This window comes from Chanos chanos, chromosome 4 (genome assembly GCF_902362185.1).
Source record: "Chanos chanos chromosome 4, fChaCha1.1, whole genome shotgun sequence".
In the NCBI taxonomy this organism is placed as follows: Eukaryota; Metazoa; Chordata; class Actinopteri; order Gonorynchiformes; family Chanidae; genus Chanos; species Chanos chanos.
The window spans coordinates 44,551,036-44,563,535 of NC_044498.1; the positions used below are offsets into that span (position 1 = coordinate 44,551,036).

A 12,500-nucleotide genomic window follows, 5' to 3' on the forward strand; every position below is an offset into this window, starting at 1 on the left:
TAAAAGCATCACAGGATGCACGAGATGTGATGAAACATTACTTATTATTATGCACCATTTGAATTGTAAATCCACTCTGTGAATCCCCTAATCAGTATATAAAATATAGGAACTAATAAAAAAAAATACTGCATATTCAATAGAACTGAAACAAGATTTCATACCCCATTCAATTCACATCCTAATTTGTACCGTCCTTTTAAATCATGGCAAAATTTCCCAAGTAGGACTTAGTATGATTTTGACTGAACATAATCACAGCAGTGCTGGACTGCGGAACAAACGCTTTCTACAGGAGGGTCTTACAAAGCTCCCAGTCCTGTGTCGCTTTTGAGAAAAGAAATCCAGGTTTTTTTTTTTTTCCAGTAAATTTCACAGTCTGACAGACCGCCCTGTACTGATACTATCTCAGAGACCTCGTTAAGGTCATCAGAAGTATGCTGTTGTTATAGGATCGATACGCAGTTAAAATAATGTGTCTTCTCCAACAGAGGGAGTGGAAATACATCCAGTTTTTTCCCTGAGTCTGTGTGGATGTGTGTGGGCACCACAATAACTCTTATACCGATCTCTCTGACCTGAGGTTGGTGAGTGAGGAGGCAAATAGCTGCGATAATCCAGCGGAGCAGGCTATGGTGTTGTGCTGTGTCTTTCATTCATGTCCAAGTTCAAATGCATATGTATTCTCATACCTCATGACAGTCTACACGTCACATGCTGTGACCTAACTGTTCGCTCTGAGAATGATCCAAAGACAAGGTCTCGTGAGGGTATTATTGTTATGCAGAGTGCTCTGTGTGTATCTCAGAGGATGTAAACTGTGGATCGTTTTTGTCTGACTCTGTGTGGGCTGAGGCAGCACAATATGTCACATATTTATATATGTGTTCTTGTCTAGAACCGTGTTCTGCCGAGTGAAGAGTACATCCTGCACTTATCACCAGATTCTGAAGTCCCCCCTTTGGTCTAGTCTTTGTCTCCCCTGAGTCTCTCTCCACATCTCCCCTTTATAATCCTTCAGTCAAAGTTAAACAACTGCTCTGAAGACAAACACAAGATTATTTATCAAACTGATAACAACATACAGATAGAGAGAGAGAGAGAGAGAGAGAGAGAGAGAGAGAGAGAGAGAGAGAAATGCACATTGTGCACATTGTTCATTTAAAAAAAAACTTTAGACATTAAAGAGTGGTACATATCTGTGGGAAATGCTGTGTTTTCTTCAGAAAAAAATGGAGGAGAGGATGAAGGTTACATCAACTGAAATGTAAGTAGAACTTGTTTATCTACAATAGAGCATTTCCAAAAGAAGCTCTCAGAAAGATAACACCCATCTTACCAGACCACTGCAAAATCACTCCCACTGTCTGCCAATGAGATTTAGATTCACTCTGGAATCTAATTTAATGGATTCTTTGTGCAACTCTGACCGACTCGTTTAAACAACAGGAAACCACACCACTGCAACATAATAAAATGTTTAGACCGATTGAGATTAGGATAAAAGTAGATGAAAAGGATTTTGTAAAATGGGATGTGACAGGTCTTAAAATTAGTTTCTTTTTGCATTGTTATCCGGGTGTTGGGGTGAATTCTGAGCTAATGGATTAGACTGACCACAGGAAAGTCCTCTTTAACATGTAGCTTTAATAACGACCAGCTGTTGTAAAACTGTGTTTTAAGGGTTTTGCCCCTTTGAAGCAGAATGCGGATTTAAAGGCACAGAAATCAAGGAGAAATCAAGGTCATGCCTCAGATATAGCAGACTGAAGTGCCTAAAGTTTTACTGATTTTATGACAAAGATTTGTCATTTGTGTGATTAAATCATTTTTGACATGGTAATGATATGGTAATATATCATTACGCTCAAAATGGACAAAATGTCACGCGCTTTTTTGGGTAGACATATAACGCTCTTGAGTTGATTGTGGTTACAGGCAGTTATCCGACGGGACAAAATCCACGTGATCAACTCTGTTGTCATTTCAAATATGAAACAACAGCAGAAACTTTTGATGAAGTGTCTTCTGAGGTAAACTGGACAGTCAGCTATTTTGGGACCAGCATTTTTTCTTTCGGACTACCAGAGTAAGAGAGTCTGACTCACTCAGCAGAACGCCTTACAGACGCTGCAAAATAGCGGTGCCACAATCGGCTGTATCCCGCACTCGTCCAAACACACACGCACACACTCATACATTTACATGCACACACACACACACACACAAACTGAGACTCACTGCATATCTCCGGGTGTCATATAGAAGCTTTTTCTTGCTGTCTCTCTCCGCGCGTCTCATTGGACAACAGCACTATAGGCTCAGTGTAGCCTATGCGTCTTTCTGACACACTGCCTGCTTGAGTGCCGTCTGTTTCATATTACCATCGACCTCTCTGCGTACACGCGTTGAAGTAATCCTACAACGGTTAAAAAAAGTCAGTTTCTCTTTTTTTCAGTAGTATTATTTCTGTGAACATTTTGTGTACCGTTTACGAGACGCCTTTATCTACCATGGGTTTGCTGCATCGTGACAGGAAGAGAGAGGCACTGGTGTGGCTGTTGCCCGGAGTGCTTGGAGTCTGGTAAGTTCATATCGTTTGAGTGGGGCAAAAGAAAAAGAAATGATGCAGTCAATAGAGAAGAATTACATTTGCTACTACTTCAGTACACAAACTAAGAAAAACCAGGGAAAACTGAGGGAACTGTACGTGTGGCACATGTTGTTCGTCTCTTTTGCAGACCGGTGATGGATAACATCTTCGTTGACAATACGGGATTACATTACCATACCACTAATACCATGCTATAAAAAGACATTACACCACAGTAAGAACTACTGTTCATTTTGTGTAAAATGCTGTGAGATGGAGGCGTACATACGCAAATAGACTGTACAGTCGATACACCGTTCAGTCGCTGACTTCTCTGTTTGATTTAGCCAGCGCGCGCGCAATGTCACTTCTGAACAACAACCTTGAGGAGATGGTGCAGGTTCTCATGTACTCGAACACACTGACGGGCAAATAATACTTCGTAGGAACCCATGCTCACCAGTGTAACATAAACCCTGTTTCCGAAGTAGTTAAAAGCTTATAGCTTCATATACGTTTTCGCATTGATTTTACTATGGTACGACGTAGAGCCCATAGCAACGCCCACGTTTTTGACGCGCTCCGATTTATTGTGTTATCTTCATCTGAATGCCGGTAGCTCATTCACAGTGCGCTATAAACCTATACTTGGAAGGAAATGACAGATTATTTCTGACTCAAACCGGTTGAAATTTCTCACTGCAGGTTTCTTCATACTATTGCTTCAGGATAACTTTGCTCGTACTCATTACTGCTGGGGTAACATAAACTGCAGTAACGGCAGTCAATGGATTTCAGAGTGATCAGACAGCATTTTTTCTGGCATGTGACATTTGGCCGGTAATTTCTATCGACGAGGCCATTTTTTACTGCTCTGTCCTCAAAAATCAATAATGCTTATAAATCCACCCACCTGGGCCCCTTGTGTTGGCCTTTCATGTGCAGTTTTGTGGTTTCTTTGTCAGAGAAGCCCATATTTATTATCAAACGGAAAATGTTACGAGAAAGGAGATTTTTGTTCGGTAGGATTTCTTTCTTCTTTTTTTTCCATGGTGATGCTTTTACAGCAAAAGCCGATTACGTAGCCTATAATGAGTTGAGCTGAGAGAAAAACCAGAGAAACATATTCATGCCTAACCCAGTCTTTGCCCTCCAAATGCTTACATGTTATATTCCCTTTAAATGCAAACTCAGCATGCCACATACCTTTTAAATAGACGTAACCTTCAAAAATTCATTTATTACTGGGTTTGGGCCCAGAAAACATTTAACACAGTGTTTACCATCCAAACGAACACTCTACATTGCCTGTCTGCCAAACACACACTTGGCGTGTGCTCTCCATTTGCATCCTTAACATGAAATTTGTCTCTCAAAATGCACAATTTACATGGTACATCACTATTACTGGATCACTTAACCTGACAGATTGTTTTTTCCTCCATCTAGCTCAGCACAGGCAATTTAATGTTCACGTACAACTTTGCATCAGTAGCTTGTATTTGTCTGCAAGATAAAATATGAAAATATCCTTTTTCATACATTGCAGGTCTTGCATCATTGCCCAACCCTTAGCTAAATGAAACAGCAGATTATTGAATTTTCATGTCTGAAGAAAAATATACAATGAATTAAAAGTCTATTTTTACATTGTTTACATCAACCCTACTCCACTTCATGCCATCACCCCCCCCCCCCCCCCCCCTCCGGAATTTCATTACAGCCATATTCCCACGCTTATGAGTCAACCAATATTCTAGGACAACACATAAGCAACCTGGAAGGGCCAAAGTTAGCCCCTACCTCTGACGTTTGTGAGCCCAGCTGTTTACAGTTTTCTATGAAATTCTATGGAGAACCATCAAGCCGTGTAAGTGCTTTGGAAGAGAACTCTGTTATTGGCCGGGCTGATAGTGTATGACTGATGTGCCAGGGATCCTGGCTGTCTCTACCCACCTGAAAGAACGTGACTAATTGCATGACGGCACACCTGGCCACAGACTGCAGAAGTGACACAGTTATTGATCAAATGTCATTTTGAGTTATTTCTGTTACTTTTTGCTGGCTTTGCTGACTGTTACATGTTGCTGACTTTTGCATTAACATGGTATGATGTCGTTTGTGTGACTGATGCTCTCTCGCTAACTAGGCTTACTAAGTAGTTTTGAGAAGATATGAGAAAGTTGAAGAGAAAGGGCAATGCAGAGGGTCCAGGGTGTTTGGCAAGTGCCTGGTGCAGCTACAACTTTAAAACTATAAAAAAAAAAATGTTACCCCTCTCTTATCACTATTCAGAATCATGTAAGCTAAACTACCCTCAGAGCATCATCTAAGGATAGTGAGAGAGAGAGAGAGAGAGAGAGAGAGTGAGAGAGAGAGAGAGAGAGAGTTAGTTTGTGGTGTTGTGGGGATAATTTAAACCTCTAACCTTCAGCTGTCCCCCTCCTACTCCTTGCCAAAATGCATCTTCATTAATCACGGCACTCTTTTATTAGATCCCTCGCGTTGGATCTCCAACGCCATAGTCGTTCTAAAGACTGCACTCATCTTTTGTCCCTGGGGCTCCATTCATTTACTATGACTCTACCGACTGTAATTTACTTTTTCTGCCCCTCTGGTTATACCAGTCAAAGAGATCCCTTCTTTCACCATTGTGCTCTCTGCCTGTCATGTTGAGCTCATTAAATCAACCCCTCGTCTCCTAGATCTTAAGGCTCGTTCACTAAGTATCTCTTCCCCCGCTCTCTCTCTCCCTCGCTCTCTCTGTCTACCCCGTCTCTCTTTGACTCTCTCTCTGCCTCTTTCTCCCACTGTATATGTGTGTATGTGTGTTTATGTTTCTGCATATGATTTGAGGGTATTTTGCCCCCCCCCCCTCTCTCTTTCTCTGTATCTTTTTTTCTCTGTTTCCTTCTCTGTCTCTCTTTCTATCTCTCTCTCTCGCTTTGACTCGCTCTCTCTCTCTCTCTCTCTCTCTGAGGGTATTATGGTCTTTCTCTTTCTCTCTCTCTCTGCTTCTGTTTTTTTTTTTTCTATTTTTTGCCCTCTGCAGAATCTCTCTCCTACGCTCCATCTATAACCAAATTCCTCCCCATCCTCTCTGATCTCCTTCTCACTGTTCCCCAATGTGAGTTCTCTCCTTCTCTGTCTCTCTGTGTTGGCAGCATGGCATTTGGCCCCAGTAAAGCGGAGGAGGAAGATTACGAGGACGTCCCCATAAATAAAACTTGGGTGTTATCTCCCAAGGTTTATGAGAGCGATGTCACCCTCATCCTAAATAAATTGCTACAGGGCTATGACAACAAACTCAGGCCGGACATCGGCGGTAAGTCTCAGACCCCATTTTGGATCCGTTCCCGTGTTTATACGATATTCTTTCTCACATATGACCTGCCCTTCCACTGCCATTTGGCATCCATCTCTGTATTGAAATCACTGGCATTTTTCCAACTTTACCGTACCGTTTTCAGTGAAAACACATTTAAGGGCCTGATACTCGTCATCAACAGCACCCCCATCATTATGTTTATTCTCATCACCGGCTTCACAGTAATCACCTTTTAAACCCTACTGTTGTTTAGGATTCCTCCGCACGATGATTATTATGTTTTTTATTGGACTTGATGAATACTGGATGTGTGTGTTGTTGTTGCTGTAATGGCAGTGGATGTGCTGTTGGTGTTAATAGATTCTGACATACTGAGACACTGTATGTGATGGCCTGAAGCTGCTGTGCCGCTGGCCATGCCATAGTCCACTCATTTAACTAAACTGATCTGAGAACAGTCAGACTACAACAGAACAAAATTAGGATTGATCCTCTTTCTCTCTTTTCCTCCCTATCTCCCTATGTATGTTGTACTTGCATATTTGAATTTGTGACAGACAAAACAAGAGAGAGGGTTTTTTTTTTTTTTTTTTTTAAACAGACCTTGTATCAACTCATGTTTCGACAAGTGGAAACTAGCTAAGTTATGATATCACATTGTTGCAACATCACAAATAGATTTAACATAAATTATAAAGATAAAAAAACATAGAAAATATAACAAAAACCTAAAAACAATTCATATTATATAACTGAATTGAGACCATTATCAATTGGCTGAGTGGAAAATCTTTGCAGATCTTCTGTGGCTTTGTTAAATCTTTCCAGATCTTCTGTGGCTTTGTAGATATTAAATTCAAGCATTAATCTTGATTTAATCAGACCTTTAAGAGGTGGAACAACCTCCTGCCCAGCTTTCGGTCCCAGCCCGTTCCCGCTACTGACACACACAGCCAGCAGAAAGAGAGAGAGAGAGAGAGAGAGATAGAGAGAAATGAAGACAGAAAAGGAGGCAACCGCTTATTAGAGTCTGTTATATAAAAGACACGCATGCAATGTTGGCTGCAAGATTTCTGTGGCTTCACACTCCCCCATAAGTCATACTTTCTGTGTTTATAGTTTGATATTGTATTGTGTCAGAAGAGCCTTGAGAAAATAATGTTAAACAATAATGTTATTAGTATAAAAATAACAGTTAACAGAAAGCGATGTAATTTGACACACTAGAGGTTTTGCATGAAGTTTGATTAGGTACACCTCCCATGAATCTGTCATTGTCCTTTAGTGTTCTGAAAACTGGTGAGCTGAATGACATGATGAGATGTGATATGACATGATAGGGTAAGAGAGGGAGGGACAGGATTATATATGTTATGATATGAGATATGGGATAGGATAGGATATGGTACGGCGGGTTGGGACGTGAGGAGATGTGATGTGACATGATCAATGATATGACGTGATATGATACGACGCGGTGTGAAGTGATATAATATGTTGTGATTTATTTAGGTGACAGATCCTCTCAAAAAGCGGGGCTAAAAGTGACACTTTTAAATGGATGCTGTACAGTATCTATTTATGTAAACCACATACAATGTATTGTATTTTTATGAAAACGACATGTGTTATGCGGATCTTTTTTGCAGTAAGACCCACTGTGATTGAAACTGCTGTTTACGTAAACAGTATTGGTCCAGTGGACCCCATTAATATGGTGAGTACATACATAATTTTGATATAACAAAAAAAAAACCCATTACCACAAATACAGACATACTGGTAACGGTTGCGCTGGTAACTGCTAGTGTGTCGGTAACGGTTGTGATGGTAACCATCCATAGGAGTACACGATAGACATCTTCTTTGCCCAAACGTGGTACGACAGTCGGTTGAAATTCAACAGCTCCATGAAGCTCCTCATGCTTAACAGCAACATGGTGGGAAAGATCTGGATTCCCGACACGTTTTTCCGCAATTCCCGCAAGTCCGACGCCCACTGGATCACCACGCCCAACCGGCTACTCCGTCTCTGGAGCAATGGGAGAGTGATGTATACTCTGAGGTGAGTGACTGACGGATGTGTTGTCTCACCTCACCTCAAATGTGACGTCGGACACTCGTTGTCTGTGCAGCTTAAGTCTGTGCTTCTGTACTTCTGTGTCATGTCACGCCCACAGTCGTTAAAAAAAAAAAAAGAAAAAAAGAAGAAAAAACATTCACATTCACTGTCTGTTTAAGCAAAAAAAAACAAAAAAAACCCATTGCATTATTTCACACTTATGACAGTTGAAGACAAATCAAAAGTTCAAAGATTGCAGTACAAAAAAAAGCAAACTCATCTCTCTCTGTCTGAAATGAATCTGTTAGACTCAACATTTTTTTTTCTTGTATAATTCTGTTTTCGTCAGGTTGACTATAAATGCGGAATGCTACCTTAAGCTGCATAACTTTCCTATGGACGAACACTCCTGCCCACTGGAGTTTTCAAGCTGTAGGTGTTTAAATCTCTCACTGTTGATCTGTCACTCAGCCTCAGCCCCGCCCTGAGTGCTGCTGGCCAACCAATCCCCACACATTGCCTCTGTCAGCTAACCAATCCCATGCATCGCTTTTGACGGTCAACCAATTCCCCACACATTGCCTCAGGTCTGACCCTTACTAATCATCTTCCAGTTCAACACAGAGGAAGGACAAAACACCATTCTTCAAGCAGACTACTCATCAACTTTCAATCTCGCTCTCTCTCTATTGCATTCCTCCATCCATTGTGTGTTTTCTGCCTCTGTTGTGCTGTTACCGCACTGTGGACCGAATGTAAGAGGCAGGGCATGCTGTTCTTATTGTGCTGCAGTGTCATCCTGTGTGCTATGTGTTTAATCCTACCATCTACTTGTATTTGTGCAACAGTGAGCATGAGTGAACAAGAGAGTGAGTGACAGAAATACAAAAGTACATAAGGATGATTTATTTGAGCGTTTGTGTGAGTGTAAGGGACTCTCATGACAGAGGTCATGTATGTGTAACGTGTGTGCGTGTGCGTGTGTGTGTGTGTTTGTATGTTTGTGTGTGTCTGTCGGTCTGTGTGTGTGTGTGTGTGTGTGTGTGTGCGTGTGCGTGCATGTGTGTGTCTGTCTGTCTGTCGGTCTGTGTGTGTGTGTGTGTGTGTTTGTATGTTTGTGTTCTGCAGATGGATATCCAAAGAATGAGATTCAGTACAGGTGGCAGCGTCGTGCAGTTGAAGTGGCAGACCAGCGATACTGGAGGCTCTACCAGTTTGCCTTTGTTGGCCTTCGGAATACCTCAGATGTTGCACACACACAGTCGGGTATCTCTTTCTCTTACACTCTATCATTTCTAAAATTTCACTCGTCCAACTGGGCAACCACCAAGCTTTCCTCCACCACTTAGCCACAAAGTACTGTCAGTACAAACAGGCAACCTGCCAGCTAACTGCATACAACAAAGAAGTTAGCCTATGTGTTACTGCCATAAGATGTCGTCTTGTTAATGTTCATGCTAATCACCACACTGTAGTGTTTATGTCTGGTCTTTACTGTGTTTACTTTTGTGAAGTAACGTTAAAAGAGAAAGAACCATCTTGAGAAGGCAAGAGGACCCGTGGTGCTGGGGGATGTTGGTCTCTCATCTGATGATACTTCAGTTTAGTTGGAGAGATAACAGAAAAAAAAAAACACACATAAGCAAAAATCCGAGAAAGACTCCTTTTATACACAGTTTCAGCTGACACTGCATACCTGTAAACTCGCTATAAATTACATAGTCAGTGTGCACAAAATTTCAGCAGGTCAGCTATAGTGTAATATGTCAAAATTAAAATATTATGACCACTAATTTGTACAATAATGCTTTGCTGACATTGTCCTTAACATTTTTTCCTTTATATTCTTAATAAGAAGCAAGTCATTGTATATTGGATTCTGGCATTTTTGACTGAAATTGAAATTGCTAGACGTGCATATGATTCCCCTTTCGCATTTTCCAAAGATGAACACTTCACTGTTGTGTCATTTATTGCGTTACATTCAGGCGAATACGTGATCATGACGATCTTCTTCGACCTGAGCCGACGGATGGGCTACTTCACCATTCAAACCTACATTCCCTGCAGCATGATCGTGGTTCTGTCCTGGGTGTCCTTCTGGATCAACAAAGACGCTGTGCCCGCCAGAACCTCTTTAGGTAGTAACCACACACGGCGACGTAGTTCAAACGTAAATCGGTCAACCGCAAAAAATAAATCTCTTCATATTTATGACGCATGTGCATCTCTAAAAGCTCCGTATAAGTAATACAAAAGGAAAAGAAGACTGTTTGTACTGGTTAAACCATTGATTTCCCATTTTGTTTTGGTATGTTATGGATACAGGTATTACCACCGTGCTAACCATGACAACTCTCAGCACCATATCCAGGAAGTCACTGCCTAAGGTGTCCTATGTGACCGCCATGGACCTGTTTGTGTCCGTCTGCTTCATTTTCACGTTTGCCGCTCTAATGGAGTACGGGACGCTGCACTACTTCACCAGCAACAGACAAAACAAGAAGACCAAGACTAACAATGCACCGGTGAGATAACAGAATGTACAAGTTAGTCAAGTTGATAATAATGTATTAGCAACCTGGGCTCATAACACTTTATAAAAACATAGTTAGTTGTACTACAGTGATACTACACTGCAGTGTACGTGCTTTAATAATTCAGTAACTCAGTGATAAATGAATAATACCAGTACATCATATCATACAGTTTAGCTGGCATTTTCAACATACAGTGCTGATATACTTGGCAGCAGCTTGGTTTTTTGCCATGTTTTCCCATTTGGTCATGGAGATAAATGGGTTTTTTTTTTCCCCTCTGTGGTAGAAAACCAGCATGGTGAACATAAGGCCGGGGACATCGCTGCTGCAGATGAACAACATCGCCCCCTACCACGAGGAGGAAGACTACGCCTACGAGTGCCTGGACGGGAAAGACTGCGCTAGTTTCTTCTGCTGCTTCGACGACTGCCGCTCTGGGGCGTGGCGCGAGAACAGGATGCATGTCCACGTGTCAAAAATCGATTCCTATTCCCGAATATTCTTCCCCACTGCGTTCGGCCTCTTCAACCTCGTCTACTGGATCGGGTACCTGTATCTATAAAGAAATATGCTCACAAGCAAGAGGGACTTTGAAAGCTTAAGTTTAACATTTTTTTTTCATTTGTAAATGCTTTACTCCATTTGACCCCTTTGATACTTGAAAAAAAAAGAATGTACAAAAGAGAGAAGCACTGTTGGGTGTCGTGCTGTATGAGGCTGTGTATTATAGTACCCGTGTATTATAAAACTGGGGAAAATGATGCTTAAAAAGCAGAGGAATATGTAGCATCCGTTTGAGCGAATAGCAGGGGTATCCATGCTAACACATCGCCATACAAGGTTTGAACTTTCAGGAGCGACTCAGTAAGAATTGAGTCACGAATGCGCAATTAGCATTGAAAATGAACTCAGCGAAGGAAATGAACTTCAAAAAAACAGAGCAATGTCAACGATTCAGAGCAAAGAGCGTATAGAGTACAACCTAAAAGGCTTACAGCGGGTGTGATGGAAGCCATTTGTCACAAATTGTCCCAGTGTGGTCTTGTGTTTTGTAGCAGTGCAGTCGTGCTGAGTTCCAGACATTGAAAATTCATATTTTAATTAGTCAAAGCCTGGCTTTGACTAGCACACAGCGGGAGCTACCATCTAAACTAAAGAGGCATAAGTAATTATTTTACTTAATTTCACAGTAACATTATTTATGATTTTCCTCTAACCTTGCTATATTTCCACCAAGCCAAATAACAGAACTTTATGTATTACGATAGTAAGGGTCACTAGTGGCCCATTGAGATAATATGATATTTTATTATAAATTTTAAATTGCTTGGTGATTTACTCTAATAGTGCATACATCCAGTATGTAGTATACCACAGTGGTATTTGACCTGCATTCTTACTCAGCAATCCATGAAGTAATCAGATCTATCGAATAAATTGTTTTGACATAGGCATCTCCTCCTACTTAATGCACTTTTCATCTAACTCAGTCATATTTGTTCTCTACCCTTCAAAATTTTAATATAGTTCATTTCCATTTGTTAGACGTGCATTGTCAATCTTTTGCAAAAAGAAGAGTATGTTTATGTATAAAACAAAAAATCATTTAGTGTGTTTGTGGAGTACACAACACAAAATATTACTAGCTGTGAAACATATAATACACCCAACTAACATACGAGTAGCCAGCCCGGTGATTCTTCTATGTTATTGTTTATATAATGGAGGGAATTTATCATTTTCATCCAGTCATATCTCTGAAACCTATGTTGCTGTATACATTTTGTAGCTATACCATAAAATGATGTATATGATATGATGTATATGAAATGCAATGTATCATACAAAGTTGTTGCAGAGATGAATGATTCTAAAAATCATTATGCAGGAAGACAGGCACCAACCGTAAGAGGATTTATCTAATTGAGTCTAATGGAAATGCATTTATTACCTGACAAAGAGAGAATTCTATTTATC

The 12,500-nt window shown here is 40.8% G+C and overlaps 1 protein-coding gene across 1 annotated transcript; it reads left to right on the forward strand.

Annotated features, from left to right (window-relative positions):
• Window positions 1-2,513: 2,513 nt before the first annotated feature.
• Window positions 2,514-11,085, forward strand: gabrg1 (gamma-aminobutyric acid type A receptor subunit gamma1). Its single transcript, XM_030772361.1, has 9 exons — window positions 2,514-2,584; window positions 5,758-5,918; window positions 7,571-7,638; window positions 7,766-7,986; window positions 8,333-8,415; window positions 9,112-9,249; window positions 9,972-10,124; window positions 10,312-10,511; window positions 10,810-11,085. Exons 1-9 carry the CDS (start codon window positions 2,514-2,516, stop codon window positions 11,083-11,085), a joined length of 1,371 nt encoding a protein of 456 aa, XP_030628221.1.
• Window positions 11,086-12,500: the final 1,415 nt, after the last annotated feature.

Excerpts from the sequence above, each read along its gene's own strand:
- gabrg1 (XM_030772361.1), top strand. The coding sequence starts at position 2,514 with ATGGGTTTGCTGCATCGTGACAGGAAGAGAGAGGCACTGGTGTGGCTG. Across the intron at positions 8,416-9,111 it reads CCCACTGGAGTTTTCAAGCT|ATGGATATCCAAAGAATGAG; the intron begins GTAGGTGTTTAA and ends TGTGTTCTGCAG. Across the intron at positions 9,250-9,971 it reads TGTTGCACACACACAGTCGG|GCGAATACGTGATCATGACG; the intron begins GTATCTCTTTCT and ends CGTTACATTCAG.